Below are 27,978 nucleotides of genomic sequence, written 5' to 3'. Positions count from 1 at the left end.
GCTACTGCACAGTGAATAACACAAATTAGAGTTACTAAATTAAAGTTGAGTGTTGTGATTGATCACAAATCATCTTCTCCGCGCATTTCACGTTGACAATGGTGAATGCCGGTGGTGAACACTATCGGAACGGAAATGCTCGGGTTCACATGAGCGTCTGAAACCGACAGGTGAGTTTGAATTTGCATGCGCTCTCCCGATTCTCCACTGGGACATGCACGTCAAATCCATGTTTTTGCGTTAATCACGTTCCCCGAGGCATTTCACCCCTTCATTTTCGAGTTCTCATTTTTTACGAACGAATAAAAATAAAATTCAAGTTAAATCGTCTCCATTATTAACAAATGAATCAAAATTATTAAATTACTATGGAATTGTTCTATTATTCTTCCATTTAGTTTGTTTTCGCAATTTATTTTGCGCGCAATCAGTTTCTCGCTGAATTTTCATAGGAAAAAATGAAAAATTCTTGGTAAAATGATATTGATTAGTGCTTAAGCTACAAGTTTTAATGTTCGTGTGTATTCAAGGAACGTGAGAGCGCAAGGCCTCTCGCACACTGGGTATTAATAGACCAAAACTGACAGCCGAACGTAACCAGACGCCTTTACCAATGCGAGAGGGTTCTGGCGAGTAAATGAGAAAAAATATATAAAACTTGGGGATTTTTTAGTAAACAGGGGAGTCAGTGCTGCTGCCGAGACTTTGAGTTCTTTATCTCGTATTTACTGGGACTGGGGGGAGACAATAGGAATAACTGCGGGGGAGGGGGGGGGGGAATTTTCAATTGTTATCACATTCGTCGGTGCCAGGAGGAGCCAAGCCTCCTTCTCGTTTAATCCATGAACTCGAGTTCGTACCTAATCGCTCGGATTATTGCGCAAGAGAGGAATTGAATGCTGGAGGAATTGAGGATTCGGGGGAATTGCAGTGAGATTCGCGTGGGGATCGCGGACTTTATGTGTCAATTGGTGATTGAATTGGATAACTCAATTGGGGAAAATGAGTTAGGGGATTACACCATTTTTCACTGGTCGGGGTAATTACGTAAGGGGGAGGAAATGAGGTGAAATATGTTCTCGTGGAGGATGGGTTGAGGGGAATTCAGAGGGCAATTGACGAATTTGTTGAGATTTTTTTAAATTGTTGGTTGAAGTGCTCAAACGTTAATTTGAATTTTTTACAGTGCCGTTTGTTTTCATAACATTAGAATTGTCGGTTTAAGATATTACATTGGATTTTGATTTTTTGCAGTTTTAGTTTAGTTATAAATTTGTTGTTGTTTAGTTACTTTCATTTTTTATTTTTTTTAGTTGTCAACTCTAACATTACATTCTTTTAGAAAATTACAAACCTGCTGGACATATTCAAAGTCAGTTGCTTCTACAAATTTTTTTGTACTGTAGAGGAATTTTCTTCTACGATTGTTGGTGTTCTAGAAATCGTCTAAGCGGTCCTCAGGAATTTTAGAGTCGTTAAAATTAATGAATAATTTCTCAACGCCTGAATTATCAAAACGTTTCGACTCCCGGGGAAGTGCTCATCAGGGGATTTCTTTCGTGAAATACATGAATACTCGAAAAAAATATTAAAGTGATTAAAGTCTTGGGGTTCTGGACCACATGGGCAATTGGGGCCATTTGCGACACCTATTCTGTATTTGATGAGGTCATTCTCTTTTTATTCATTTGAACTCCGGATTTAAGGGGAAGAATGAGGAGAATTCTGAATTTTTGTAAATTTCAGTGTTGAAAATGAATTAAATGGGAATAATTGTAACAGCTAGAGGTGGAGTAGGTCGTGATATTTTATTTTTAGAGATTTTACGACTGCCCTTGAGAAAAAAAATTCGGTTCATTGGAATTTCAGGGAATTTCAACATTAAAATTTTATAATTTCACGAAAAAATGAATGGAAACTGTAAATTTTTGTTCGATAATGAATGAGCATCAATAGAAATTTAGAAGAAGAGGTGAAAATAGTCTTTAATTTTTTATTCATAGAAAATTTAGGGAAATTAAGTACTGAATATTCATATTTTCATCGAAAATTCAAGCAAGTTGGCGAATTTTCGGCGCTTTTGTGCTCAAAAATTTGAACCTTCAGACAAAATTGAAATTTTATTTATTTTATTTTTCAATGCCAATCCTAAATATTACTGATCCATTAGCCATAAAATTTCAATCTTTTTTCGCATATTTTAGTCACAAAATCAGTATAATTTTTTTTAATCAACAATATAATATTTTTAATCCCCTAGTCTATCAATTAAATGACTTGAGGACATTTTGCGAATTCAACAATATTAGAGTCGATTACATTTTGTGAAAAATTACCCTTTTCAACATTCAAATTTTTTAATTAAAAAAATAACAACAAATTTTGTAAATTGAAGAATTTTTAAAATCCAAATTCTTCAGTTATTCAGTAATTCCCAATTTATATCGAGTTTTAATCATTTTCGTCGATATTAAATATTGCATTGCAAATTGAAAATCCGAAAATAGACTCAGTACTTGTTTTCTTGAAAGTATAAGACGCACAATCTTTACTTAGCCTACCTTTATTGGTCTGGGTTCAAGTAGTGGCAAGGAAGTCACGGGGGCATAACGCGTGCGCATATAAAGTAATAATAAGGGCACGCGTTGCACCGGAAGTTGGCGTGTTGCACTTGCACGTCGTAGGTGGGAGTGCAGGTGTGGTTTCATGCATGTAGCGAATTAACTTCGACGAGTTCTCGGGGTCAGAGCCTCTCGCTCGCTTCGTCTCCGGATGTCAGGAAATTTCCTCTCCACCCCGGCTCCCCCGGGCATTTTCGCCCCTCAGTATCCGTTTTGGGGGGGGAACGATTGGCCGCACGTGCGGAGGATTTTCAAGAACACATGGAAAATTCAGAGAAAAAAACGGAAAATACATCTGGTTGTTCCTCTCATTCAACAGCTTTTTCAGTTAAAATTTTTTTTTCCATTTTAATTTCAATTTTTTTTAATGGTTTGATGAGGGAAATTATTAGACTGTTGTTGGGGCCCACATGGAAAAATTTATATTTCGAAAAATATATTTAAAAATATCTTAAATTATTTTATTGGCCCAATTTATATTAAAAAAATATATGAAATATATGTTTTATGTATATTTTTTATTAATTCTTTATAAATTTGACAAATTTATGGAATTGGCCCATATTATATATTTTTTTAAATAAATTTTTTAATAGGGGGGAATAGATGAATTTTGGTGAAGAAACTTCAAAGTTTTCGTAAATTATTGAGCATTTTTGTTTCATTTTTTGCAGTTACAGACTAAAAAAGCAAGTTAATTAATTTTTGGATTTTAATAAGAAATACGATTTTTTTTGTAATTTCATGACGAAGTACGATAATTCCTTCTGTTTAAACATTCGCAATCAGTTCTTTTTTTCCCAGAGAAGTCAACATAATTTACCTGCAATCCCCCAAAATTATCCAGAAAAATCCTGTCTGAAAATTCATGAATCCTTAGAATTCTGAGGAACCCCTATGATAAATCTCAGTTAAAAAACACAAGTAAAAACTATCCATCAGAAAAATAAATTATATATTCCCTGTGTCACCTTCACTCGATGTGACAGAACCCACATGTGATATCCCCAGAGTAATAAATTCAAGCCTCACGGATATTCCCACAGAATAAATCAATCTTCAACAAGATATAAAAAATTCGAGTTTCCACCCGAATATCACAACTGAACACGCGGTAAAAATCACGAGACACGAAAAAAATAAAAGCAAAACCGAAAAATCACCCCGCGAGGCAGAGCACCTCCCAATGATTGATTCAATTTCCCCTGATGGAATTCCACAATCCCTAAAAATAATTTGCATTCATGAGAACGATTAAATTCTGCGCGAGGTGATGTGAACAGAGACAGAATGTTTTGATACAAAAATAGCGGTTGGTTCTCTGTCCTACGTGTGCGCGTCCTTTCATCGGCCGGTGCAACTTACATTCTTTAACGCATCCGACAATTCGAGGAACAGTTGCACATTTGCATGCTTCGTTATTTCGGAGAGAGGAATCAACCCAATAAACACAATTCTTTTGTATTAACTGCGGACGAAAAAAAATCGTAAAAAAAATTCTAGTGGATTTTTTTATTCAATAGAAATGTGCAATGGGAAATATCTACAGAAAAAATCCATAGATCTTGACTTTTCTATAAGATAATAAGTTATTCTGTTGAGATATTTTCCATAGAATTTTTTTGCATGAAAATAAAATAAAAATTGAGTGGAAGAAATTTAGAAAATTCGTGTGGGAAAATTCTTACAGAAAATATCTCAATAGAAAAAGTTGCATAGAACGAGGAAATTCCACCATTTTTTTCTATAGAATAGTTTCTATTGGACATTTTCTTTAAAAAATGCACAAGACCAATAGAATTTTCTATGAAATTGCGATTGCCATATTTTCTATAGGATTTTTTTTTAAACACAAAAATTGATTGGAGTTAAGTTACATAGAAAAAGTTACATAAACAGATGGAATTCCTCGAATTTTTTCTTCATAATAATTTTTATGAGACATTATCTTTAAAAATGTGCAATTTCAATAGAATTTTCTCCCGAAGTCGCCAGTTTTCCTATGAAATTTTGTCGTTCATATCCCGAATTAATCTACATAAAACCAAAATTTCCCCTAAAAAATGAACCAATCCCAGAAAAACTGCAAATTAACTCAAATTACCGCAACAACATGAATTAAGAGCACTAAATTCCGCGAAATTGATTCCAAAAATGAATGGGGAAGTGAAAATAGAGAAAACAGCGAATGTTGCCAAACGTGAATGGACTAGATCAAATCTAGATGTGGATGCCAGAGCCCATGCGACACTCTCTCGAGTCCAGCTAAATTTAATATTAAGATTCTATTTCCAGATATGAATGAAAGATCCGATGAATCGACTAACCAGATAACCCCTTTGCCAATTCCACTGGTTACTGAGACATTCCCGGGTGAAATTCATCGCGCTGTCACTATTTCGAAATATCCCGATCGTGCGCAATTACCCTTCGATCTATTTATTCATCTCGTTCCCTTTTATTGCAGGAAGAAAATCACGGCTGAGGCTCTAGCATCATAATGGCACTCGGTAAGTCGACATGACCCTCTCAGAATGAAATCCTCACCCACGTATTTCGAATTGAAGAAAAAATATCTTCGTATAAATGCCGATCACGCTCACGGCGGATGAGAGAGAAGATTGTGAGGCCCTTCCCATTATTCGATTGGCTACTGTGGAGAACTACCTGTTGATTGTTTTATTCATTTTTTTATGGTCTCGGTTGTGCATTCGGAATATTTCACTGGATTTCGTTGATGATATGAGAAATTTTTTCGGGTTGTCTGGGAAAAAGTGTTTGATTCGGCTTTTTATGGTGGGAAAATGATGTTTGGATTTGGATTTTGTTTTTTTATAGTTTATCTTGAATTTAAAAAATTGTTTATGAGAGATTCATTTATTTGTTCATTGTTTCAGTTATTCAAAGAATGTTGAGGTTTTTCAAGCCAATTTTACCACGAGATAAAGGAGAATTACACATTTGAATGTTCAATGATTTTTTATCAATTCAAATGTTTCATTTCATGTTGTAGACAAATGTAATCACGAAAATTTCGCTATCTTCCCATTTCGCTACTGAATTAAAACATTATAATTCAAAAAAATCCACGAGTTTCTGGATCTCCCCCAAGTGCTATCGAAATGAACCCAAAAATGAAACTTCCAAAATTCTATTCAATTAAAATCCGTCAATAAAATTCCTCCGAATGCGCCTGTGCCCCCCAAATTAAAAAAATCCCGAAAAAAACCTGTCATCGAATTTCTCAGGCTGTCATCGCCGCCCCCCTCCCCCCAAGAAACAGCGGGGCAACGGGGGGGATGGGAAATGCAGCGTCCGGTGTCATCCCCACCTTTCCCGTCTCATCCCGTATTCCCTGCAGCGTAAAATACCCCCATGCCGCCACCAGGCGATGGAAGACCCTTCGATCCCACTCGACACTAGTCCACGTTGGCCCTCCACCGCCTGCAGACCCCAGTGGCCCCCAAGAACCACCCGAAACCCCCAAAAAAATCTCCAATCCCTCTTTCTCCCCGACAATGAGTGAAACGCGGTAAACCTTATGTTCACAGACAATCCGTCCTACTTTTCCCTGTCCGGAGGTTCGATACAATCTCCAGGACCATCGAACGCTCGTGGCTTCGCGGCATTTTTTCGCAAGCGTCAGAATAAAATGGGATCGGTGTCCTCAGCGTCGATTATGTCTAGTTCAACTGGTAGCACGTCGACACACCACAGGAGCATTGAATCCGTCGAGGAGTCCCAGCCGATGCTGACGAGATCGGCGAACTCCGGCAATTGCCAGCGGAGGAGTTTCCGCGGTTTATCGAGGTCGATGAGCGCACACGCGGATAATGAGACCCTCCAGATACTGAAAGGTGAGCCGAGACCGACGGACATTGCACCCCCGTCGCCGCATCTGCCGCACAGGTCGCACTCCCACTCGGATCACGACCGGCGGCGGCCCAACAGGAGGAGAATCCTGAAATCCGCGAGTGAGTTGCTGTCGGATGACATGGTTTTCTGCGGACTTCCTGGCGAGGAGGGCTCGCCGGGGCGAGGGGGCGATGACGAGGATGGGGAGGTCTTCCTCGGGCTGGACGACGTGAGGTACTACAATTTGTCGGCGACTCTGCCGGCTCCTGGGACCTCCGGGACGCGGAGACACTCCATCGGGACTTTTCTCGAGAAGGAGGAGGGCGGCGGGCAGCGCAGGAGGATCATTCAGACGGAGGGCTTTATCAAGGAGCCCGAGGGCTTCGCACCGCCTATTCCCACCGATCAGGTCGACGGGAGGGCACCCGCCGGGAGGAAGTGCAGGAGACATAAGAGCTCGAGGCAAGGTTAGTCGGGGAGAAGGACGAATTATTAAGGATCGACGTGGTCAAACGGTTTAAGTCGGTCTTTGATATTGGCCAGTTTTCAGTGAATATCTCGAAATCTAAGGGAGATAGTACAATTTTTCTCAGAACCTTTTTAGCAGCACTCAATTCGCTCTACAAAAAAGGTTATTATGAAAAGTTCGCTATCTCCCTTAAATTCGGAAATATTTCTGGAAAACTCAACTGAAGACTACAATGACAAACCGTTTGACCACTTCGCTACTGAATTGATTTTTTTTCTACTGAGAGATGAAGTTGTTCGCTTTATTTTGATAACAATTTCAATCCAAACCCACGTTTGTTATTTTGTAATGGAGGGGACAAAATGCACCGAACGCATCCACTAACATGCGCTTATTTTGGATACAATCTTTGAAATATTTCCTCTTTTCTATGAATAATTTGTAAAGAATCAATTTTCCACCATAAAAATCATTTGTTCGGAATCGTAGCAAATTTATTCATATTCATATTCTTTACCTGAGATCGCTTTCGTGCCTAAAAAAATTATTTAATTAACGAATTTGATGATTAAAAAGGTTTTTTTTCTATTTGAGCATTAGAGGTGTCAACGCGAGGTCTATTATCTGTTAAATGGTATTTACAAGGGATATACTTCCATATGTTTTTTTTATTTATATATATAAATATATAAGTTGAATATTCTTAGGCCTAATTATATTGTCAGTTCACAGTCTTTAAGGGATTTGTCAATAGATTTGATAATTATTGGACTCGGAATACCCACAATGTTGGACATGATATTAGGAAATTGACTGTGCTTCGCAATTTTTTCCTCCATTTTTCTGTCTGAAATCGAATTGAATTTCATTTTATGTAAGGTGAATACGTTTCGACACTTCGAATAAATAAAAATCTTCTGCTTCATTAGTTCAGAATTATCAACACGTGAAGGAGGGAGACCCTGTCTCCGTACTAAGCTCGATTATGTTGGCATATTGCATCCAATGATGGACCCTCATGAGCGCCTGAACCCCTCACTAAACTAATCCCTGGGTATTACCAAGTGGCACACGTCCTAGAGGCACTTATTGTGACCCACTACTGTCCCATGTGTTTTTTTTTCTTACCACTTTCCCACGATTCCGAAATACCCATCGCCCGCACTGATTTACGAATTTTATAGGGAAACTAATTTAGTTTGTGAACGGATGAACAGAAGATTTCTTTATTAATTCCACGGAACACGATTTTCGAGTCAATTTTCAAGTTTTCATTATTTAAACTTTAAAGGTTTTGATTTTCTTCTTATTTTTTTTTTCGTTGCAAGACATTTCAAATATCTGAAAAAATTAGAAATTCTCGTTTTTAAAAGACGACGACAAAATTGTAAATTGTTTTCTGAAAAAATTGTATTTAGGCAGAATTTTATTCGGTATTTTTTATAAATCTATTTCATACCAAAAATTACTTTTATGGAAGTTGAAAAAATTTCCATTATTTATTGATAAGAAATAACGTCAAAGAACAAAAGAATTCTTTGTAAAGAAACAATTCTAATGACGTAAATTGTCCATGATTTTTTTTTCTATTTTTCTCCTAAAATTCTATGAAATACGATTTTCAAGTCCATTTTTTTATTTTTTTATTTGAACTTCGAAGATCTCAATTCTCTCCTTTATTTGTTAAGAAGTCTGAAAAAATAAAAAATTCTACCTTTTGAAAAGATTCATAAAATACTTGGAAAGTTCAATTTTTTAAAAATGACGCCTCTTCTCACAAATAATTCCCAAAAAATCAAATTCCCCCAAAATCATCTTTTAAAAATCATAAAAAAGTCGTCTTCACTCATAAATAAACAAACAATGTTTAAAACCAAAGGAATCCTTCGCAGAAAGCTGATGTAAACGACCCCAATTACCCACAATATTCCCATTTTCTCCAAAAATTCACTTCACGAATTCCCCGATTTAAAACCACAAAAGTTACTTGCCTATCCTTAAAGTTTACTGTTCCCACCGGAAGCAGTGGCAGGTTCCAATACCCATAAACCAGTTGCACGTGCGCCCCATGGGTTTTATAAACCTTGACGCTTCCGGTCTTACTCCTTTCTCCAATTCTCCTCTCTCATTTTAACTTACAACTGCAACTGAAGTAAAGACCCCCAACTCCTCGGAGGAAAGTTGAAGCGTGTGCCATAGCTTATACCAACGGTGCCACGTGTTTTTCCCCCGCATATACAGAGTCGAGGGTTCACATCCCACTGGTTGAAACAGACGTGGAGCGCATCCGGCTGAATGTCGAGGGAAAAATCGTGAACAGAATTTTCGAGAATTCTGTTTACACCTCACGGTCCCGCGATATTCTCTAAATATAGGTGGTTATTATTGTTTGAATGCCAGATGTGTACTTTAGATTCAATAGATCAAACTGTTACGAAATCAACGTACATCCTTAGATGGTGATACACCGGGTTATGATGATACTTCCGGTGGATAATCGGATCGCTTGGTATAACTCCCGTACGTGACCCGCGTTTTGAATTCATCATTTTTTTTCTTCCGTACGGCTATGGAGATGAGGGGATTTAATATTCTTGGAATGATACTACGGTGTCTTTGGCTCTTTTCATTTTTTCTGGGAAGAAAATGTTGGGGGAGAAACACGCATGAAAAATTTTATAGAAAAACCCAGCGAATCCGACAGGAAATTCTGCTGTATTTTCTACTGTTTTTGGGTGATTCTGCGAATTTTTTTTCAATGGAAAATATTCTAAAAAAAAATCTAAGAAAAAATCTAAAAAATCTAAAAAAAATTTAAATCTAAAAAAAATTAAAATCGATTTTACAACCAAATTTTATAAAACAACTAAAAATTGCAATTTCAGAAGATTAAGACCTTCTTTTATGGTTTCTAAACAATTAATTTTTAAAATTAAAAAAATACTTTGAAACATTTAAATGAAATCAATTTTTTACTAAAAATTCATTTCCTTTAAAAAATAACATTTTCCAAAATTCAAACAATTTCCATTATTCACTCACAAAAATAGAATCTTTCGAAGAAAATCGATTGCAAAAAAATTTTCATTATGAAAATATCCCCCTCATGAGTTTGTCAACTTCCTGATGGCAAATGCCCTCTGTCACAAAGTGTGAAATAGCCAATGGAATTTAAAGTGCACTCTGTCAATTCCCAACATCCGCGTGCAAACGATACAAGTGTGAACGACCAAATAGTGAGAATTCGAGTAAAAGTGTTACTCAATGATTTACGTTACTTCCTCCCGGCTGATTCGAGAGTGGAATTTAGAATTCATTATTGAACACTATTGTGAAGATGTACAACGAGCAGTGATGGCTCAATCCGCGATGTCCGGCGATTGGTCGACTCTAACCAAGAACCGGAAGTCGACTCTCCATTGGATATGTACACGTTTATTCAATTTTCAAGCCAACACTTGATTAAATTTCACATTTTACGACGAAATGAAAAATCTCCCGGAGACAATTTTTTTTTTAATTGTAGATAAATTATATTTTAGACAAAATATTTTCAATTCTCTATAAAAAAACTACACTTGACTATTCTATAATACTAGGGGGCTACGCCCCCTGTTCGCTCCGCTCGCCAACCTGCATATGACCTACATATGACCCCCATAATCCTTATTCTGAACCTTGTGACCCTTAATCTGACCCCGGGGCCCTTAATCTGGCTCTCACGACATTTAATCTGACCACGTGACCCTTAATCCGACCCTTGTGACCCGTAATCTGACAACGCGACCCTTAATCGGACCCCCGAGACCCTTAACCTGACCCTTGTGACCCTTAATTATAGCGTCTTAATTTCAAGTACCAAATTTTTATCCCCAGAAGTCGATTTGGATTTTATAACATCAAGAGAAAAAATGAAACTAAAAACAAAGAATAAAATAAAAAAATATCTTTCCTAATTTGATGAAAAAACAACATAAAAAAAATTAATCTCTCAAAAATTCTATACAATGAACTCACTACAAAAAAATCATGAAATCATTAGAAAGATCTCTAATTTTTTTCTTCAATTCCCCTTATTCTCATCCATTCGTAAAACGAAATAAAAAATGAATCTTTTTATACCGTCCAATCCCACAATCTCATAAACTCATGTTTTTGAGGAGATATTTTGTCTCCATACCCTCCATTTATCCCTTTTTCAAAGAATATTAAGACTACAAAACTCATGAATCACAAGATATCCGAGATTTTTTTTCGCAACATCTTCACGACTATTTCTGGGTTTAAAAGAAGACTCCGCAGGTTCTCAAGCAATTTTTTGTTTCTGCGCTAATGGTTCTCCCCCGGCATCGCCACATTTCTCTCCTCTCGTATTTAAGATGAAAAACTTCTCGCAGGACTCTGTCAGGGAGTTTCAAACCACCCCCCTGTCATTTGCATCCCTAATTGTCGAGGTATTGTGCAGCTCATAATCTAGCTTTTCTCGTTTCACCCATTGTTCGTCGGTTTTTCATTATTATTCCGGTTTTACACGTCTTCAAGCACAACTTTGTGGGGAAGATCTCGCCCACGGGATGATTATCCTCAGTGGGAATACACAGCTGTGGAGTTTGTGGTCGGGGGACAGCTGATAAACTTATGATAAGTAGATAACTCCTCGGAGATAGGACAATCGATAATTAGGTCGGGGAAATATTTTTGAACGGAAAAACATTTTCTTCAATTCGAAACATTTATTCCAATGAATAGACTATTTAATTTTATTTATTTGGGGTATAATAATTACTAATAAACTAAGTATTGATTTATAATGAATTATTATCAATCATAATTAATTACAATTAATTATTATATTATTATTTTTTAATTTTCATAATAATCATTTATAAATAATAATCAATTCACAATAAATAATTATAAATCGGTCACTGTTTATTCTGAAAAATATTTTTAACTTTTTTGAATTTTGAATTTTTTTAAAATTTTAATTTCATTGAAATTCTGATTTTTTAAAGCTCAAAATTAAAATAGTTCCATCAAATGTCGATTATTCAACTCCACTGGGGCAAAACCAGTCATATCCGTTGAGTTAATTGACATGGATAAAGATCGATTATCTAATGACTCAATTAAAAAAAACATTGAGCCAGTGAATTGATTAATCATTGGCAATTAGCCGAGTTTTCAGTGGTTGAATCATGAATTATCATCATTTGCAATTCATAATTCTAAGGAGGGAATTTCGCTCTCAGTAAATCCCTCTGCATAGTGCATGCGCTGTAATGATCCAAAAAGTCGGAAAAAAATGGATCCCGAGGGATTTTAATGCCCCGTCCACAACTGGATTATACGAGACTTTTTATTGTGAGTCATATTTAGGAGTGTCGAGGGGAATGTATTTATAGAGTATCCTGATATGAATCACTCGTATTGAGATGTGGAACAAAAGTTTGTTTCCGCCAGGGAAGTGGATTGACGTGTGGGAAGTTGACGAATTCGATCCGCAGAATTCAAGATTTTTCGTGAATATTAAAATTAATTTGCATTTTTTAAATTGAATTTTTAAATTTGCAGTTGATGATTATTTGTGGTTTTGGTCACATTACGTTAATATTAACGTGTGAATGTTGAATGTTCAATGTCCAATGTTCAATAGCGAATGTTCAATGTTGAATGGTGAATGTTCAATATTCAATGTTGAATGTTGAAAGATGAATGCTGAATGCTCAATATTGAATGTTGAGTGCTGAATGATGATTGATGAATATTAAATGGTGAAGGTTGAATGGTGAATGTTTGATGTTGAATTGTGAATGTTCAATGGTGAATGTTGAATGTTGAGCGGTGAATGTTCAATATTCAACATTGAATGCTGAATGATGAAGGTTGAATGTTGAATGTTCAATATTGAATGCTGACGGTTCAACATTCAATATTAAATGTTGAATGGTGAATGTTTGATGTTGAATGTTCAATGTTGAATTGTGAATGTTTAATGTTCAATGGTGAATGTTGAATGTTGAGCGGTGAATGTTCAATATTCAACATTCAATATTAAATGTTGAATGGTGAATGTTTGATGTTGAATGTTCAATGTTGAATTGTGAACGTTTAATGTTCAATGGTGAATGTTGAATGTTCAGCGGTGAATGTTCAATATTCAACATTGAATGCTGAATGATGAAGGTTGAATGTTGAATGTTCAATATTGAATGCTGACGGTTCAACATTCAACATTAAATGTTGAATGCTGAATATTGAATGTTGAATATTGAATGCTGAAGGTTAAACGATGAATCGTGAATGCTGAATATTGAATGTTGAATATTGAACGATGAAGGTTGAAAGGTAAAAGTTCAATGTTGAATGTCTCATGTTGAGTATTCACAACACATTTCTAAGATCCCAAGAAAGTAAAAGCCACCGCTTCATTCATTCACACCCTTCCTCCACAGAAATTCCCCACCTCGGGGCATTTCCTCCCCAAAAAATTATCGAACCCGAAAAATTACAATTAAACAGTCCCCATTTCCCTGAAATTCATAATTTCTCCGTTTCCCCTCCGTCCCTTCATCGCCGACGTATACTGTTTTGACCGTACAAACTCACGATCAACTCTCTCATAAATCCCTTTAATTCCCCAATAGAACGTGACCAATTTTTGCGTTAAGCCGAAAGGAGTCGACAACACACAACCATTGACCGTTGGACTCGACAAATTATAAACAAAAGAGTCCCTTGAGGGGACCTGCGGTCCAGCCAACAGTCAATGGCCCCATTGTCCCCCGGAACTCGCAAAATTCCCCGGGCTCCTAAAACCGGGGCCGAAAAAATTTGTGCATGATTTAGCACATTTTGCCTACACAACCCGAGAGAATGGCCGAGTCTGTCAGTCACCGGAAGACTGGAATATTTGCGGAGGATTGCGATAAAAAGTGTTATCTTTATTCCATGGAACTCCCCCATCTTTCTCCTCTGGAGATTAGCCCGATGACCTTTTCTAATCTAACTGCGAGCGTTCGGGTACAATTCAAAGGTTCCGAGAGTGCGCTGTACCTCACAGCGCATCTCAGAGCGATGCGCACGCATCACTCCGGCGTGTTTCCTCTCACATTATTGTTGCTGCCTCTTTTTCAATTCATTCCGCGTGCGACTGTCTATCGCGTGGGCGAGTGCCTCATCCCCGGAGGGTGGCGCCTTCTGAATTTATTATGATAAATAAATAAATAAATAAATAAATGAAAATAAACAGACGTAAATAACGAATTGCCAACGATTTTAAAAGGATCTGTCGACGAAAAAAGAAGGAAAATCCTTTTTTGTGTCTGCGATTAGTTCTGTTTTTTTTTTATTGTGAGTTTTGTGCTCGGTTTCATGAGAGATTCTCGGATTTTTCGAAATCACAATGTGTGATTGCATCGGGGAAAGCGGCTGTTTGTGCGGGGCCTCTTAATTGCCTCATTTCGGTTCAATTGGGAAGATGCAAGACTGTTCATTGGAGTTCGTAGAAACCGGAGATATTACTGAGACGAGGCACAACTCGTTAGTTGGAGCTACTGGATCTTTTTGTTGAGGGAGGTTTTATTAGTTGCGCCGGAAGGATGAGGATGAAAGAGGAGAGTCGATATGCCGAGCGCAGCGTCGCGTATTTTGGTGAATAGAAAATTTAATATATTCGTAATATATTCGTAATTTTAATGTATTCGTAATATTTAATCTCCCAATTAATTCTGATTGTTCGTTATTAAATTTAAATTGCGTGGCAGAATGCGACGAAATTTTTTCTCGTTGTGAAGCCATTTAAAAAGTGTTTTTAAAGGGGAAATAAATCGGAATTGTCTTGATTTAAAGCCTGAAATGCTTGAGTTGAGAGTTTCGAAAGTCTCAATTTCGAACATTTGAAAATTTCAATTTGAGACTTCCAAGTCTCGAAATAAAGCTTTTTTTATTGGATGTCAGTTGTCTGCGGTTTGAAAGATGTAAAATAACGATAAAATCAGATTGAACGCGGTCACATTTTTTTATTTACTGCTGACATTCATTGTCCGACGCCTCAGGGAATTCGAAAAAGTGTTTCGCTGACATGCGCAGACATTTGCGCGATGGTGTCAAATTACCCGGCGAATTTTTGTTGAAATCTTTTTTTGTATTTAAACCTCGGAACTTTTATTTAAGCCTCATTTCACCCCAGATTGTTAAACATTTTGCAATGATTTTTTAATTTGCTCTTTGAGGGTCTCAATTAATTCTTCATAAACAATTCCATATGAAAAAAATTGAAAAATCCTATTTTCATTATCGATTTGTAAGAGACGAAATTCAATGTTTAATATTTTTAATCCTTCGGGTGAATAAAAGAAAAATCAGTGTAAGCATTCTCTTCTCAAAATTAATGCACAATGTTCTCTGATATTAATTGATGACGAATTAAATATGTGTATCTAAACATCAGAATTCCACTTAAGCTCCATTTTCCCCAGAATTACCAAATATTTTGCAATAATTTTGTTATTTTTACTTTGAAGACCTCAATTTAATTCTTAAGCAATAATTTAATATTTGCAATTCTCTCGCTGCATCAAAAAGACATCGTATCCATGAAGTTTTATACTTAAGCCAGAGGAATTAACACAAACATTCATTTTAAATTAATGCACAATGTTCATTAACATTAATTGATGATTAGCTCGACGACATAATTTTCTGTGTCTTCCGAGTGTTTTTAAATAATTATATCCCTTTAAATATTTGTATTGAAACACCAGAATTCCATTTGAGCCCCATTTTACCCTGAATTCCTACTTGTAATTAATAATTAATTTTTAACGAAATTTATTGCAAGAGAAATACACAAAAAAAATCATTTTCATACAATAGGCCATCGCCCGAGGACCTTCAGTCAAATATTTACATGAATTTTTCGTTCTATTGTGCAATTAATATTTTTAATTCTCTAGCTGCATAAAAAAAATCTCGTAATGAATTTTTAACGAAACTTATTGCAGGAAAAATACACAAAAAAAAATAATTTTCATACAATAGGCCATCGCCCGAAGGCCTTCAGCCAAATATTTACATGAATTTTTCGTTCTATTGTGCAATTAATATTTTTAATTCTCTAGCTGCATAAAAAAAATCTCGTAATGAATTTTTAACGAAACTTATTGCAGGAAAAATACACAAAAAAAAATAATTTTCATACAATAGGCCATCGCCCGAAGGCCTTCAGCCAAATATTTACATGAATTTTTCGTTCTATTGTGCAATTAATATTTTTAATTCTCTAGCTGCATAAAAAAATCTCGTATGCCCAATATTTATTAACTTGCGAACGATCATTAACATTCATCGCAAGTTAATGCAGAATGTTCATTAACATTAATCCGCGATCAAATTGCGCGAAAAAAACACGAAATATACAATCTCCCCCCAGTGTCAACAATCTTGACGTCAAGCGAGTCCCGGTTTTATAATTCAAGCCGCACGTCGAAGCCGATGTATCTTTTATAGGCATCACCCAATTCACAGTAGCCAGTCGGAGCTTCAAACAATGGGTGGAGGGTCCCGCGACGGGCATCTGGGGGGAGGGTCTGTCGGACTTGATGAGTCGATGTGAAAGCAGTCGAGGGCCTCAAGCTGCTGTCACAGGACATTTCCGCGGTTGCGAGCAGAATTTTCTTCATATTCCCAGAAAAAAAATTTTTTTAATTAATTTTTTTGAAATTAAATTAGAGATAATACATTTTTTTTACGTAAAAACAAATCGCGGGATAAATAGGTTTCAAGGAATTTGAGGAATCGCTGGTGTTTTTGAGTTCACCGATGGATTCGGATTAATTCCACGAATGAAACCCGGTTTTATCTCCATTTTCTCTCGCTGAAAACTCAAATGACTCATTGGATCTCTCCTTTGACGAAGAAAGTATTGTGAAAAAAAATCCATGGAACGTGTACTTTCAGTCACATAACTGGAGTGATATCGGCCCTCGAGAATGTCGCCTTTTTTCCCTCCCCCTCACTTGAAAACTGACAACGGTGCTTTTGTTGAAATGCAAAGGCTATCGATATCTCGGGCCCCTGGGCAATGTTGAATGGAGATGAGATACGAATGTCTAGCGGGATAAATGGAGTTACTCACAATCAGAGGGAGAGGGGGATCAGTGAACGCTAGATATTCAACCGAAATACTAATGTGTATTTTTCCGGGAGGTGTGCTGACACCCTGGGGCGCTAGGAATGGGTAAACAAATGGTGGTGATGGGGATGTCTATAACGGGAATGGGGATCTGGTTTTTGGGTGTTGAGCTCAACTCTTTCGTTAAAAAAAATTGGTGAGGCAATTTTTTTGGAAAGAATTCGCAAAAATTTCGGTTTTTAAATCAAGATTTTCTGTAAGTTTTCGGTTTATCGGAAAAATTAACGCGTACTGTCGTGATTGGTTCTATTTTTCGATGATTTTCAGCGGAAATTTGGACATTTAATGATTTAACATGAATTTTTTATGAATATTTCAGTTAAACTGGAAAATTTAGACGAAAATTTTCAATAATTCATGAATGTTATTAATGTTATTATCATTAGTAGTCTATTCTTCTCACAAATTTCCTACTTTTCAAATCCTTTTTTTCGATAATAAATTCCTTTATAAAATGTTGACAAAAGAAAATAAATTAGTAGAATTATTCTTCTTTTGAGAAAATGTTTTTAATTTGACAAAAGTCCTTGTATTATCATCATTTTTATTAGAATATTAATTCAGACATTATGTTTCCATCCTCCACGAACTACACGAGACCCTCCCAACATCATATTTGATTATTCAAATTAGTTTCCCTGCCAGAACCCGTTCCAATTATGAGTTAAATGACCTACGTGTTTACTCTAGAGGGTGTGGCAGGTCCGTCTGGGGATTAAACCCGCATTTTAATCTACCCTTCTCACCGATGAACGGAGTGAACCGTAAAAACCCTAGTCGATCCCCCCAGAGCGCAGAAAAAACTAGTTAATGAGAGTGAAAACATAAACTGATTAAAAGGTTGATTAGCAGGTTGTAAATCAGCCTCTTCAGAGAGTTTATGACTGATGGTTTTTAAGTTCTGCAAAATGCCTAACGTCTCATGGCATGAGAATGTACACTGACGGAAAAAATTAATTTTATGAAGACGATTTTATTTGAACCGACTATCATTTGGTTGTTAATTTTCAAATGAACATGAGTTCATAGTGAATACCAGTGATCTCTTCTTGAGATCCATTTGATTGGGAGAAATCGAACTTCTCTAGAACTGAAGTTCCTTTATTTGTCGCAATAATGAGAGCATTTGATTTATTTCCAGCCAAAAGCTCGCTAACTCCAGGAATTCGTTGGTTTACTCAAAAATAAAAATTATTCTCATGACTAAATACGTTGTTATCTCAATCAACACGATCATACGTTGTTCCAAGAAAATTACAATTGAAGTGAGCATTTCGTATGTCGAATCAGGATGAATATTGTTACGCGGAAAAAGCTTTGAGATTGTAGTAAGATGTCGTTGAGTTGAAAGAAGTTTATATTTCTTGACTAAAAAAATCGCATTAGTTTACAATAACAGAATCACAGATTACGGCAATTCAACACAAACTTGGATATCACAAATTTCGTTCAATGTGATGTACGGAAAGCTCAATTTAAACATCGGCTTCATTCGAGAAAACAACATTCAATTCATTTCTCAATGTAATCACCTCCTGGGTACGAATTTTTTATCAATTCATGAAAGTAGAAAATTTCTCGACAGGAGATTATATTAGGTTAAAAAAAAATAGAACTTTCCCATTTTTGAGGTGAATACATGTGACTTGACGTCGAGGACTGTTTTATTTGATTCAAGTAAATGTATTTCAAGAAGAAATAATNGTTCTCAATGTAATCACCTCCTGGGTACGAATTTTTTATCAATTCATGAAAGTAGAAAATTTCTCGACAGGAGATTATATTAGGTTAAAAAAAAATAGAACTTTCCCATTTTTGAGGTGAATACATGTGACTTGACGTCGAGGACTGTTTTATTTGATTCAAGTAAATGTATTTCAAGAAGAAATAATTGATGTTCACTGTAAGATCTTATTTATTTGAAATTGGTTCAAGTATATATAATACTGTTCTAAGAAGGAAACATCTCAAAACTAAACTGATTAATTGATTATGATCCATTAATCAATCAATCAATTATTATCCATTTCTTTAAATTGACTCATGGGACTTGGACGATTGGGGCCCCCCCTAATGGCCCACCTAATGAACATTATGTTCACAGGTTCGCGAACGCGAACAGGAATCGGCGCACATCAGGAGGCAACAAATGCCAAATTGATGGAGGACAGAGACGATGTGGTTTTCGTTTCGAGTAAAGACAGTGAGGCGTCAACGTTATGGGTCAACTACCTCACAGCTTGCTTTGAGCAGATCAGTAGACAGCAGGGGCGGCCGCCTTTCAAGTCAGTTTCATGTTACAAAACTTCTGGCATTACATGCTCTACCCCATGCGTGTCTTGTTTTTATTATTTTTTAGCACCAAATGGCTTCTGTTGGCATTCATAAACAGGCTATTTCATTCCATTTGATTAATTGATGCATTTCATTTGCTTTTTATTCGATTTTTCTTATTTTTGAAATTCGTGGATTTCATTTTTTACTTTTGATTCATTTATAGCTCAAGTTTCAAACTCTTCGTGCATTTTCGGATTTTACTACTGTGAATAAATCTGTAATTTTCTGGAATTATTGCGAATTTCATTGGACGAGGCTGTGAATATTAATTTTTTTTCCAAAATTGAGGCATTTTTTCATTAAATTACAGGAAATTTTGTATTCCTGTAATAATAATAATAATAATAATAATAATAATAATAATAATAATAATGAAATATAATAATTATAAAACTGAACAATCAATTATGTGATTATAATAATTCATTTTCATTAAAATTAAGTATTAATTAGAAAACTCAAGTTCTCAATGAAATATTTAATATTTTGCATCGAACAAAACTCAATTCTTCAATGAATTATTAAATTACTTCAAGATTTTACTTAAATCTTCAATCAATTACATAAAAGAAACCCAAACTCCCCGAATGAATCATAAATTTACTTGAAAATTTTACTGAAATTTAATTAAAAATCAAAACTCAATCCCGATAATCTGTCCTATGTGCAAATTAATTTGAGAATTTAAATTCTCACCGAAATCTTCAATAGATTACCCAAAAGAACCCTAAAATCCCGAAAAGACTCCTAAATTTACTTCACGCTTTTCCTGAAACCCAATGAAAAATCAAAACTTCTTCAGTAAAAAAGGTAACTACCAATTAACTTCCAAAAATTCCCTGTCTGTCCAGAGTGAGACACGTAACAGTGGAGGACTCAGTGTCAGTGACCCAGACAATGCAAGATCGCGTGGCGAAGTCTCGCCTTCAGATAGTGGTGGTCTGTCCAGTTCTCCTGGACCGAGCGTCGACGAAGCCCGAGCAGGCGTCGGCCCTCGCCCGGCAGTTGTCACCGGAGCGTGTCCTGGCGATGATGCTGGGTGTCCACGACGGGCACCTCGCGGAGAGCCAGAAGACCGCCCTGATCACGTACCCCCAGTGGCGAAAGTTCTTCGTCAAGGACCAGGACGAGACCTTCGTCGGGGAATTCCTCGCGGCTGCGGTCGCCATCCTCGGCGCAAACCCACCCGCCGCTCTGAAGAACGATAAAACCACGTTCTCCGTGCACCCGAAGAAGGTCAAGATGGGGCAGAGTCGGGTCCTCGTTATTATGAACGAGCCTCTCAGGGCGGAAGACACCGTCAGTGTCATCGTCGACAGGTGCGGGGAGGGCATCGACGTGACGCTAGTCAAACGCAGAAATCCTTATACGCTGCAACTTGCGGTGCCTGACAGGTGCCTCGAGGTCTCAATGCTCATCGGCATCAGGGTCATTGTTAATGGGGTTCCCCAGGGCGTCAGGCAGGTCAAGTGCGAAAGCCGGCTGAGGGAACTCGATCAGATACTTCGCGCGCATGACAATCCACTGGAATTCATGTGTCAGGTGAGTTGATTCAATTTTTTTTCACTATCGCTGGTGAAGGGAATCGTGAAAGCGGGCGATTTTACCGGTTTATGCTCTATTAATTCGGGAGGTCGTAATTCAAGTTCTGGCTCGTCGAAATTTCGATGGTTTTCCCATTCTTCCTGAACGACAATTGTCTTTGAGATCATTTTAATTCTGGGGAGAGATTAATTAATTTTTGTATGAAATGTTTTTATTGTTTTATTTTTTTATTATGTTTTTATATTTAGCAATATTGGACATGTGTTGGTTTTTATTTTAATGCGTGATGGAGAATTGATTGGTTTTGAGGGACTGGAGCTCATCATTTTTTTTTACAATTTGTTTAGATTATTTAAATTCTTCGGGAAAGGAATTTTAATTGGTGTTTTGTATGAAATGTTTTTATCGAATGGATTTATGAAACATTAGGATTGAAGAACTCATCAACTTTTTGTTGCTTATTGAAACTAAAAAATACGTGCGGACGATTCAAAAGACTTCAGAGAATTTTTTCATTACTTGTTATTTAGACATTTGGGTTTAATCCGGGAGATCGCGATCAATTGGATAACTGGATGGTCCATGCCTTTCAAAGAAACTTACCGCCACGTTTTGATCTTCTGGCTACACCCACCGGGGCTGCGCCTTTACAGCGAAATACAACGAGTGAGTGATTTTATTTTCATGCTTTTCATTATTTCCCCCTGATACTAATGAATTCACGGAAGAAGGCGCGTTTGATTCTTTTTTCAATTGAAAATACGGAAATTAAAAATTGATATTGCAAAATTCACATTTTTCACTCATTATTTCCCAGATAAATATTAAATATTCTTCATTTAAGAATGTTTTTCTAAAATTGCAGGATAAAAAATCTCAAATATTTCTTTTTGAAATAAAAAAGAATATTCTCAAACCCAAAATTTCCTGAATTTTTCGTTCAACGAAGGAAAAACTCTTAACAATAAAAATAAAAACCCTCGACAGAAATATTTTGTAAATTATTTATTCAAGAGCAAAATATAATTTTTTATCGCCAGGTCCCGAGGAGTACCCGACCCTCCTCCACTTCGCAGCTCGTTTCGGCTTGGAGAAATTAGCGTGGCAATTATTGGAGTGCCCCGGTGGTGAAATTGCTTGCGATCTCAAGAATGTCGCTGAGTTAACCCCGGCCGATACTGCTGAGCAAGCGGGTCACAACAAGCTTGCGCAGCAGCTCCGTGGTTACATGGTAAATGTCAAAAATCCCCGATAACTCTCTTGTCACCAGTAACTAATATGTTTCCCCTTTCTCATCAGCAAATGAATGAATTCACGAACATGTATAGCTACCTCAAGGTCATCAGTGAGAATGCAGGATCAGGAGCAAGTGAGTGCATTGAATAACGCAAAAATAACAAGCTCGTTTTCCCCATCAATTAAAATTAATTATACCACAAATTGAAAATTGAAAAAACACAAAAAGCAAATTTTTATTCAAAATTATTCGAAGAAGAATGAAATAAAAAATCTTGAAATTTCGTAATGAAATGTTTTTTTTATTGTTTATTAACTACGTTTCCCTATAATTCTCGTGATGGATTACTCAAGAGAAGAAATTAAATTCCGAATTAATGACTTTAAAAACAAAAAAAGGAATCTTTATTTTTAAAAAATCAAATTAAAAATTTTGAAATTTCTGAATAAAATGTTCTTTCCATTGTTAATCAACTATATTTCTCATAAATTCTGATCATGAATGAGTGACGAAAACGGATCAAATTTCATTTTAATTATTCACAAAAAAAAATTTTATTCAAAGAAAGCAAAATAAAATGAAAAATTTAGAAATTTTATAACGAAATACATATTACGTTTTTTGTATTGTTTATAAAATACATTTCTTCTTAATTCTCCTCATAACTCAAGAAAATAGATTAAATTCCAAATTAATTCCTCACAAAATTCAAAAAACCCCGTTTTTTCTTCCAATCAAAAATTAAAAAATCTTGAAATTTCATAACGAAATATTCCTTTCCCCGTTTTCAAAATCCAATTCCCAAGAAAGAGCCAAAAAATCCTGTAACATTGAAAAAACCCATCAACCCAAAGCAGCACCTGAACAGTGCGCCCCATTTTCAGACAACGAAAGTCCCTCCCCGCTGACCCACTTCAACTGCCTGGACACAGAAAACGACAAGGAAGATTACTGTCGTCCTCGACCCCTGAGCGAGGCGTATCTGGTGCCCCCAGCTGCCCGCCCTGTGACAACATCCCCCTCGATGAGCCTCACAACGCCCCCTCAATTGCCACCTCCGAATCCGACCTCGCAGAGTGCCAGCGAGATGAATTACTCAATTGTACCACCACCTACACCAGTTCTGGGTGCGCCCCCGATCAATCTCAATCATTCCAATGTGAATGGCTTGAATTTACCCCTTCAAGGATACATGAAAATGTATCCAGCAAGTAAGATTCTATTCAGTTATTAACATTTTATAATTAAGTGGTATTCTTTAATTATTGAATGTTTTCTTAATTTTTTTTTATAATTGTTAATGTGATGATGATGATGATTATTATTACTATTATTATTATTATTATTATTATTATTATTATTATTATTATGCTAATAATTATCATCTGGACATTTATATTTATCAGAAAATAAATTTTTAAAAATAAAGCAAATTCATTATTATGAAAATTAATTCATTTTAATTGAGTTTTTTAATTACGAATTAATTTAAAAACTCAATGAAAATAATTAATTAATTAATCATTGTGAGAATTAATTAATTAAATATTAATTATTATTTATAATAATAATAATAATAATAGGAACGTTAATTAGTCACGTGACGTAATTATCAAATGCACTAAAAATAATTGAATATTTTAAAGGTCCAAAGGTGTCTCCATCATTCCCGGCCCCGGTGACCGCACCTCTCCAGGCCCTGAGGCCCTCCCCCAATCAACAGTCAAAAAGAGACATGAAGGACGACAGCTCCGGCTCCAGAACCGGAAGTTTACAGCGTTCGACATCGAACCAGGGCAACAAGTCCCGAGAGCCCTCGGGTCCCCAGGACGAGCTCCTGGAGATCATCAATGACTTCAAAAACAACGTGTTCACGATTTCTGAGGTCGAGAGGCTCGTGGAGACCTGGAGGAATCGCAATGACGTGCAGCAGAGCTTCAAGGACAAGCAGAGACAGCTGGCGGCGATGAGGGATGAGTACGAGAGGATCCAGAAGAGGCTGAAGGAGGAGATGAAGGCGCCAACGCCCTTTGATAAGATTAAGAAGTTCTTCTCGAAGGGGAAGAAGGAGGCGAAGGAGGGTGCGGGCGCTCAGGATGGGGCGGCTGCCGGTAAGACTGAGAAGAGTTGCGACGGAGGGGAGAGGAGACCCATCAGCAGTTTGAGTCTTCACAGTGTCTCCAGTATGTTCAAGTGGATATTTATTTATTTATTTTTTGCTTGATTCATTTATTTCTTCATTTCTTTATTTCTCTACTTCTCAATTTTTTTATTCCGTTATTTATCCATTTTTAACAGACCCAACAGCATAGAGCCAAATTAAATTAAATACATTCATTCGAAGAAATCAATAAATTAATGAATCATTTTTAATTTATTAATTAAATAAATTAAAGTATTGAAAATTTTATTGCATTTTATTGCATTGTTTTGCTGTTTTTAATTTTATTGTAGTTTATTTTTTATTAAAATATTTTATTTAATAAATTTAAATTTATTAATTATTCATTCGTACATTTGCACACTTAATATTTTCCTTTTTAGTCTTCTTCTTTCATATTATTTAATTTCATTTTTCCTGGAACGGATAAGAAATGGATATGAAATCAATCTGTTAAATAAATCATGTCGAGTGTGATGAATTGTTTAAATTCATTCGGTATATTTCATGTTCATTTTTAAGGCTCTTCATCCTCTGGACGCATGAGTATTATAAGTGGGTGCTCTGGAACGAGTCTAGGGGACAGTGGAACACATTCAGACACTGAGGACCGAAGGGTGAGTGGGATTAAGGGATTTATTTACGTTGAAGAAGAGATTAGTGATCTCTCGAGGCTAAAAAAATTTGTCTGATTTTTTTTATATTTTTAACTTTATCCTCAAGCCCAACTTTATCCCCTGAATTCATTTGAGATTCTGGAAACTACCAATTCCCATTCGTTTTTAGCAGCTTATTAATCGTTTATAATTGTTTAGTTGAGAAATCCGCGGGAAGATAAAGGTGGAATAATGACGTATGAGGTTCCACCAGCGCCGAAACCCTTCACCGGGAGATACTCACCCATGCGATACACCCCATCGCCACGATCATCCGGTTCACACCCTGAAAACGAGAACAGAAAGCCACAGCCGCAGAATGGAAGCTCGAGTGATGAGTATTATATTGCGTTTCCGGTGTCCGGACTTCCTATTCACTGTGAGTTTTCTCCGGGGATTCCCATTTTTACTTATTCATGTGATTCGTATTATATTGACAGTAATCAGAAAATAGTCTATAAAAACACAGTATTGAAGAGAAAACGAGAGAATTGAAGTTTTTTTTTTAAGAATGAAGGGAAAATGTTTTGTTCAAGTGAAAAAACTCAGCAAAAATAGATTTTGTTGTTCTAAAATCGTTTGATATTTATTTTATTGCATTCTTCTTTAGTTTGTTGGAGGAAGAGTAGTTGTGGACCAACAAAGATTAGGCGAAAAGTTTCGTAAGACGAATGATATTTATAAAACGAATAACAAAAACTGCAATTAGTTTTATTTTATTACAATTTTTTATTCTAAAAATTTCATATTCATTTTACATTGACAATTTTTTTCATAAAAACACAGAATTAGCAATAAAACGATGAAATTTAGTTTTTTCTTTTCATTTACTTTTTTTTATTTTTTTCAATAACAGCTTTTTGTTGTTCCCAACAATTGAAAAATGTTTATTTAATCCAAAAGATGAAGCGAAGAGCTAAATTAAATTTTTCTTAAATTTCAATAATCATTTGACAAAAACTTGAATGAGTTTTTTAAAATATGATTACAATTTTCAATCCTAAAAATTCCATATTCATTTTACATTGACAATTATCAGAAAATTGTTCATAAATTTAGTTCTTTTTTCAATAATAGCAACAAACATTCCATTCCAGAGAACAAAAAATCTCGCAACAACAGATTTTGCTGTTCCAAAAAATGAAAAGATGTTCATTTAATTCAATAAAAAAAACACCTTTCCCCTCTTCTTCCACTTGTTGCACGAATAACAATTATGTACCCCCAAAAATTGGGGGAGCCCTTTGAAAAAATGAGTGAGAACTGTCCAAAAAAATGTCCAAAATATCTTTCATTTCATTGCAGTTTTCAATCCTGATGGGACACCGATAGAGCCAAAAACCCCAAGTTCCCCATGCGATCCTCCCCTCTACCAAATTCCGAGCAACATCCCAGAGGAAGACAATCATTCCGATAACCCCGAAAAGACTGAAATAAAAGAAATGAACGCACTTCCTGCCGCTCCTCCACCGCCGCCCCCGTCCCCACCCACCCACCTCTCCCTCGACTACATGAATATTGTACCCGCGAACATACCCTCGAGTGTCCTCCAAACACCCGTCAATGAGAGTCTGCGGGAGAACAGTGAGAGCGTGGAGGGATCCTTGAGCGTAACAAAAGTTTTGAATGAGGAACCGGTCAAGGTTGCCGATGGGGAGACGAAGATTATCAATGAGGGAACGAAGGAAGAGTCCCCAGTGAATCTTACACAATCGGATCACGTCCGGCTGGAGGGTGTGGGGATGGAGGTTGTCGGGGAGTCCAGACTCCCGGAATATATGAATATTTCGCCTGGCGGCGAGCAGGAGCCGAGGGTTATTGGAACTATTCCGAAAAAACCGGCTGCACCTCCTGTGCCTCCAAGAGGTGACGATCGAATTTAACTTTATTACATATATTTTATTTATATAATAATGAAACTTGTATGAAGTTATATTTATATAAAGTTTATTTAATTTTATTATATATATTTTATTTATATAATAAAATTAAATTCGCTATTTTTTCTCCAGTGCAATGATTTTGTTATTTAAACTTTGCAGATCTGAATTTTAATCTCAATATTGAACCGTTAGAAAACATTTTAAAAATCTGAAAAAAATTGAAAGTTTAATTTTGGAAAAAAATTGATAAAATAATTTAAGAATTTCAGTTTTTGATAATCACGAGCATTTTCTATAAATAATTTGCAAACAATAAATTTCCCACTATAAAAATTATCTATTTATAAACAACGAATATTTTAAAAAATAATAATTCCGCGCAAAAGGCATTTTCAGGCACGACAAAATCCATCGTAACTTCATATCAACAAGTTCTTCTCAAACATCGCAATATTTTTTTTCAGCCCAGGCGAGGAAATGAAAACTTGAGGAGTTCCACATCTCCACGAGCAGTAGACTAATAATAAGATTTAAATGTACCAAATATATACCAACGAATAATCCAAATTAATTGTTTTAGTCGTGTTACTGTAAAATGTCTATTTCCAACGAATTAAGTGAATTAAGTGAATTGTTTATACGTCCAATCGAAGTCTATGTAATATTGAATGTATTTGCGAAGACATCTTGTGTTGTCGTGAGAGACTGAGTTCCGTAATCTCCCCGGAATTCTCCGGACATCTGCCCCGTACGTACGAGAATGTCCGGAGTCTACATTCATCCTGAGCATGCTCTTCCAACGGGTATTCTATTTGTACTAATCATGAAATAAGTTGTAACGAATAGATAAATAAATTTTTTATGGATTTACTGATTCCCATCGCCTTTTCCTCTTCCTTCACATCATGCACGAAAATGGAAACACCGTGACTGGGGTTTATTCCGTGATAATAAAGTTATAAATCTGAATTTTATCGGGGGATCGTCGAGTTGGAAAGATTCACTCAATTTATAATTAA

General features: G+C 36.1%; 1 protein-coding gene across 3 annotated transcripts; it reads left to right on the top strand.

Annotated features, from left to right (window-relative positions):
- On the top strand, nucleotides 1-27,834 carry LOC107040217 (phosphoinositide 3-kinase adapter protein 1). Of its 3 annotated transcripts, XM_015260187.2 has the most exons (14): nucleotides 1-170; nucleotides 5,089-5,131; nucleotides 6,173-6,943; nucleotides 19,245-19,425; nucleotides 20,329-21,019; nucleotides 21,553-21,688; nucleotides 22,063-22,253; nucleotides 22,322-22,391; nucleotides 23,144-23,470; nucleotides 23,906-24,442; nucleotides 24,943-25,037; nucleotides 25,236-25,455; nucleotides 26,382-26,942; nucleotides 27,424-27,834. In XM_015260187.2, exons 2-14 carry the CDS (start codon nucleotides 5,122-5,124, stop codon nucleotides 27,438-27,440), a joined length of 3,807 nt encoding a protein of 1,268 aa, XP_015115673.1. In that variant the 5' UTR covers nucleotides 1-170; nucleotides 5,089-5,121; the 3' UTR covers nucleotides 27,441-27,834. The 3 variants fall into 3 exon arrangements, with proteins under 3 accessions (XP_015115673.1, XP_015115672.1, XP_015115674.1); XM_015260186.2 differs by lacking the exons at nucleotides 1-170; nucleotides 5,089-5,131 and having other exon boundaries at nucleotides 6,163-6,943; XM_015260188.2 differs by lacking the exons at nucleotides 1-170; nucleotides 5,089-5,131; nucleotides 6,173-6,943 and adding an exon at nucleotides 14,106-14,598.
- Nucleotides 27,835-27,978: the final 144 nt, after the last annotated feature.

Source organism: Diachasma alloeum, unplaced genomic scaffold (genome assembly GCF_001412515.2).
Source record: "Diachasma alloeum isolate Michigan unplaced genomic scaffold, Dall2.0 Dall_scaffold_00326, whole genome shotgun sequence".
NCBI classification, from domain to species: Eukaryota; Metazoa; Arthropoda; class Insecta; order Hymenoptera; family Braconidae; genus Diachasma; species Diachasma alloeum.
Note: the sequence above shows the minus strand (reverse complement) of the source record. Positions and strands in the feature narration are given on the sequence as shown.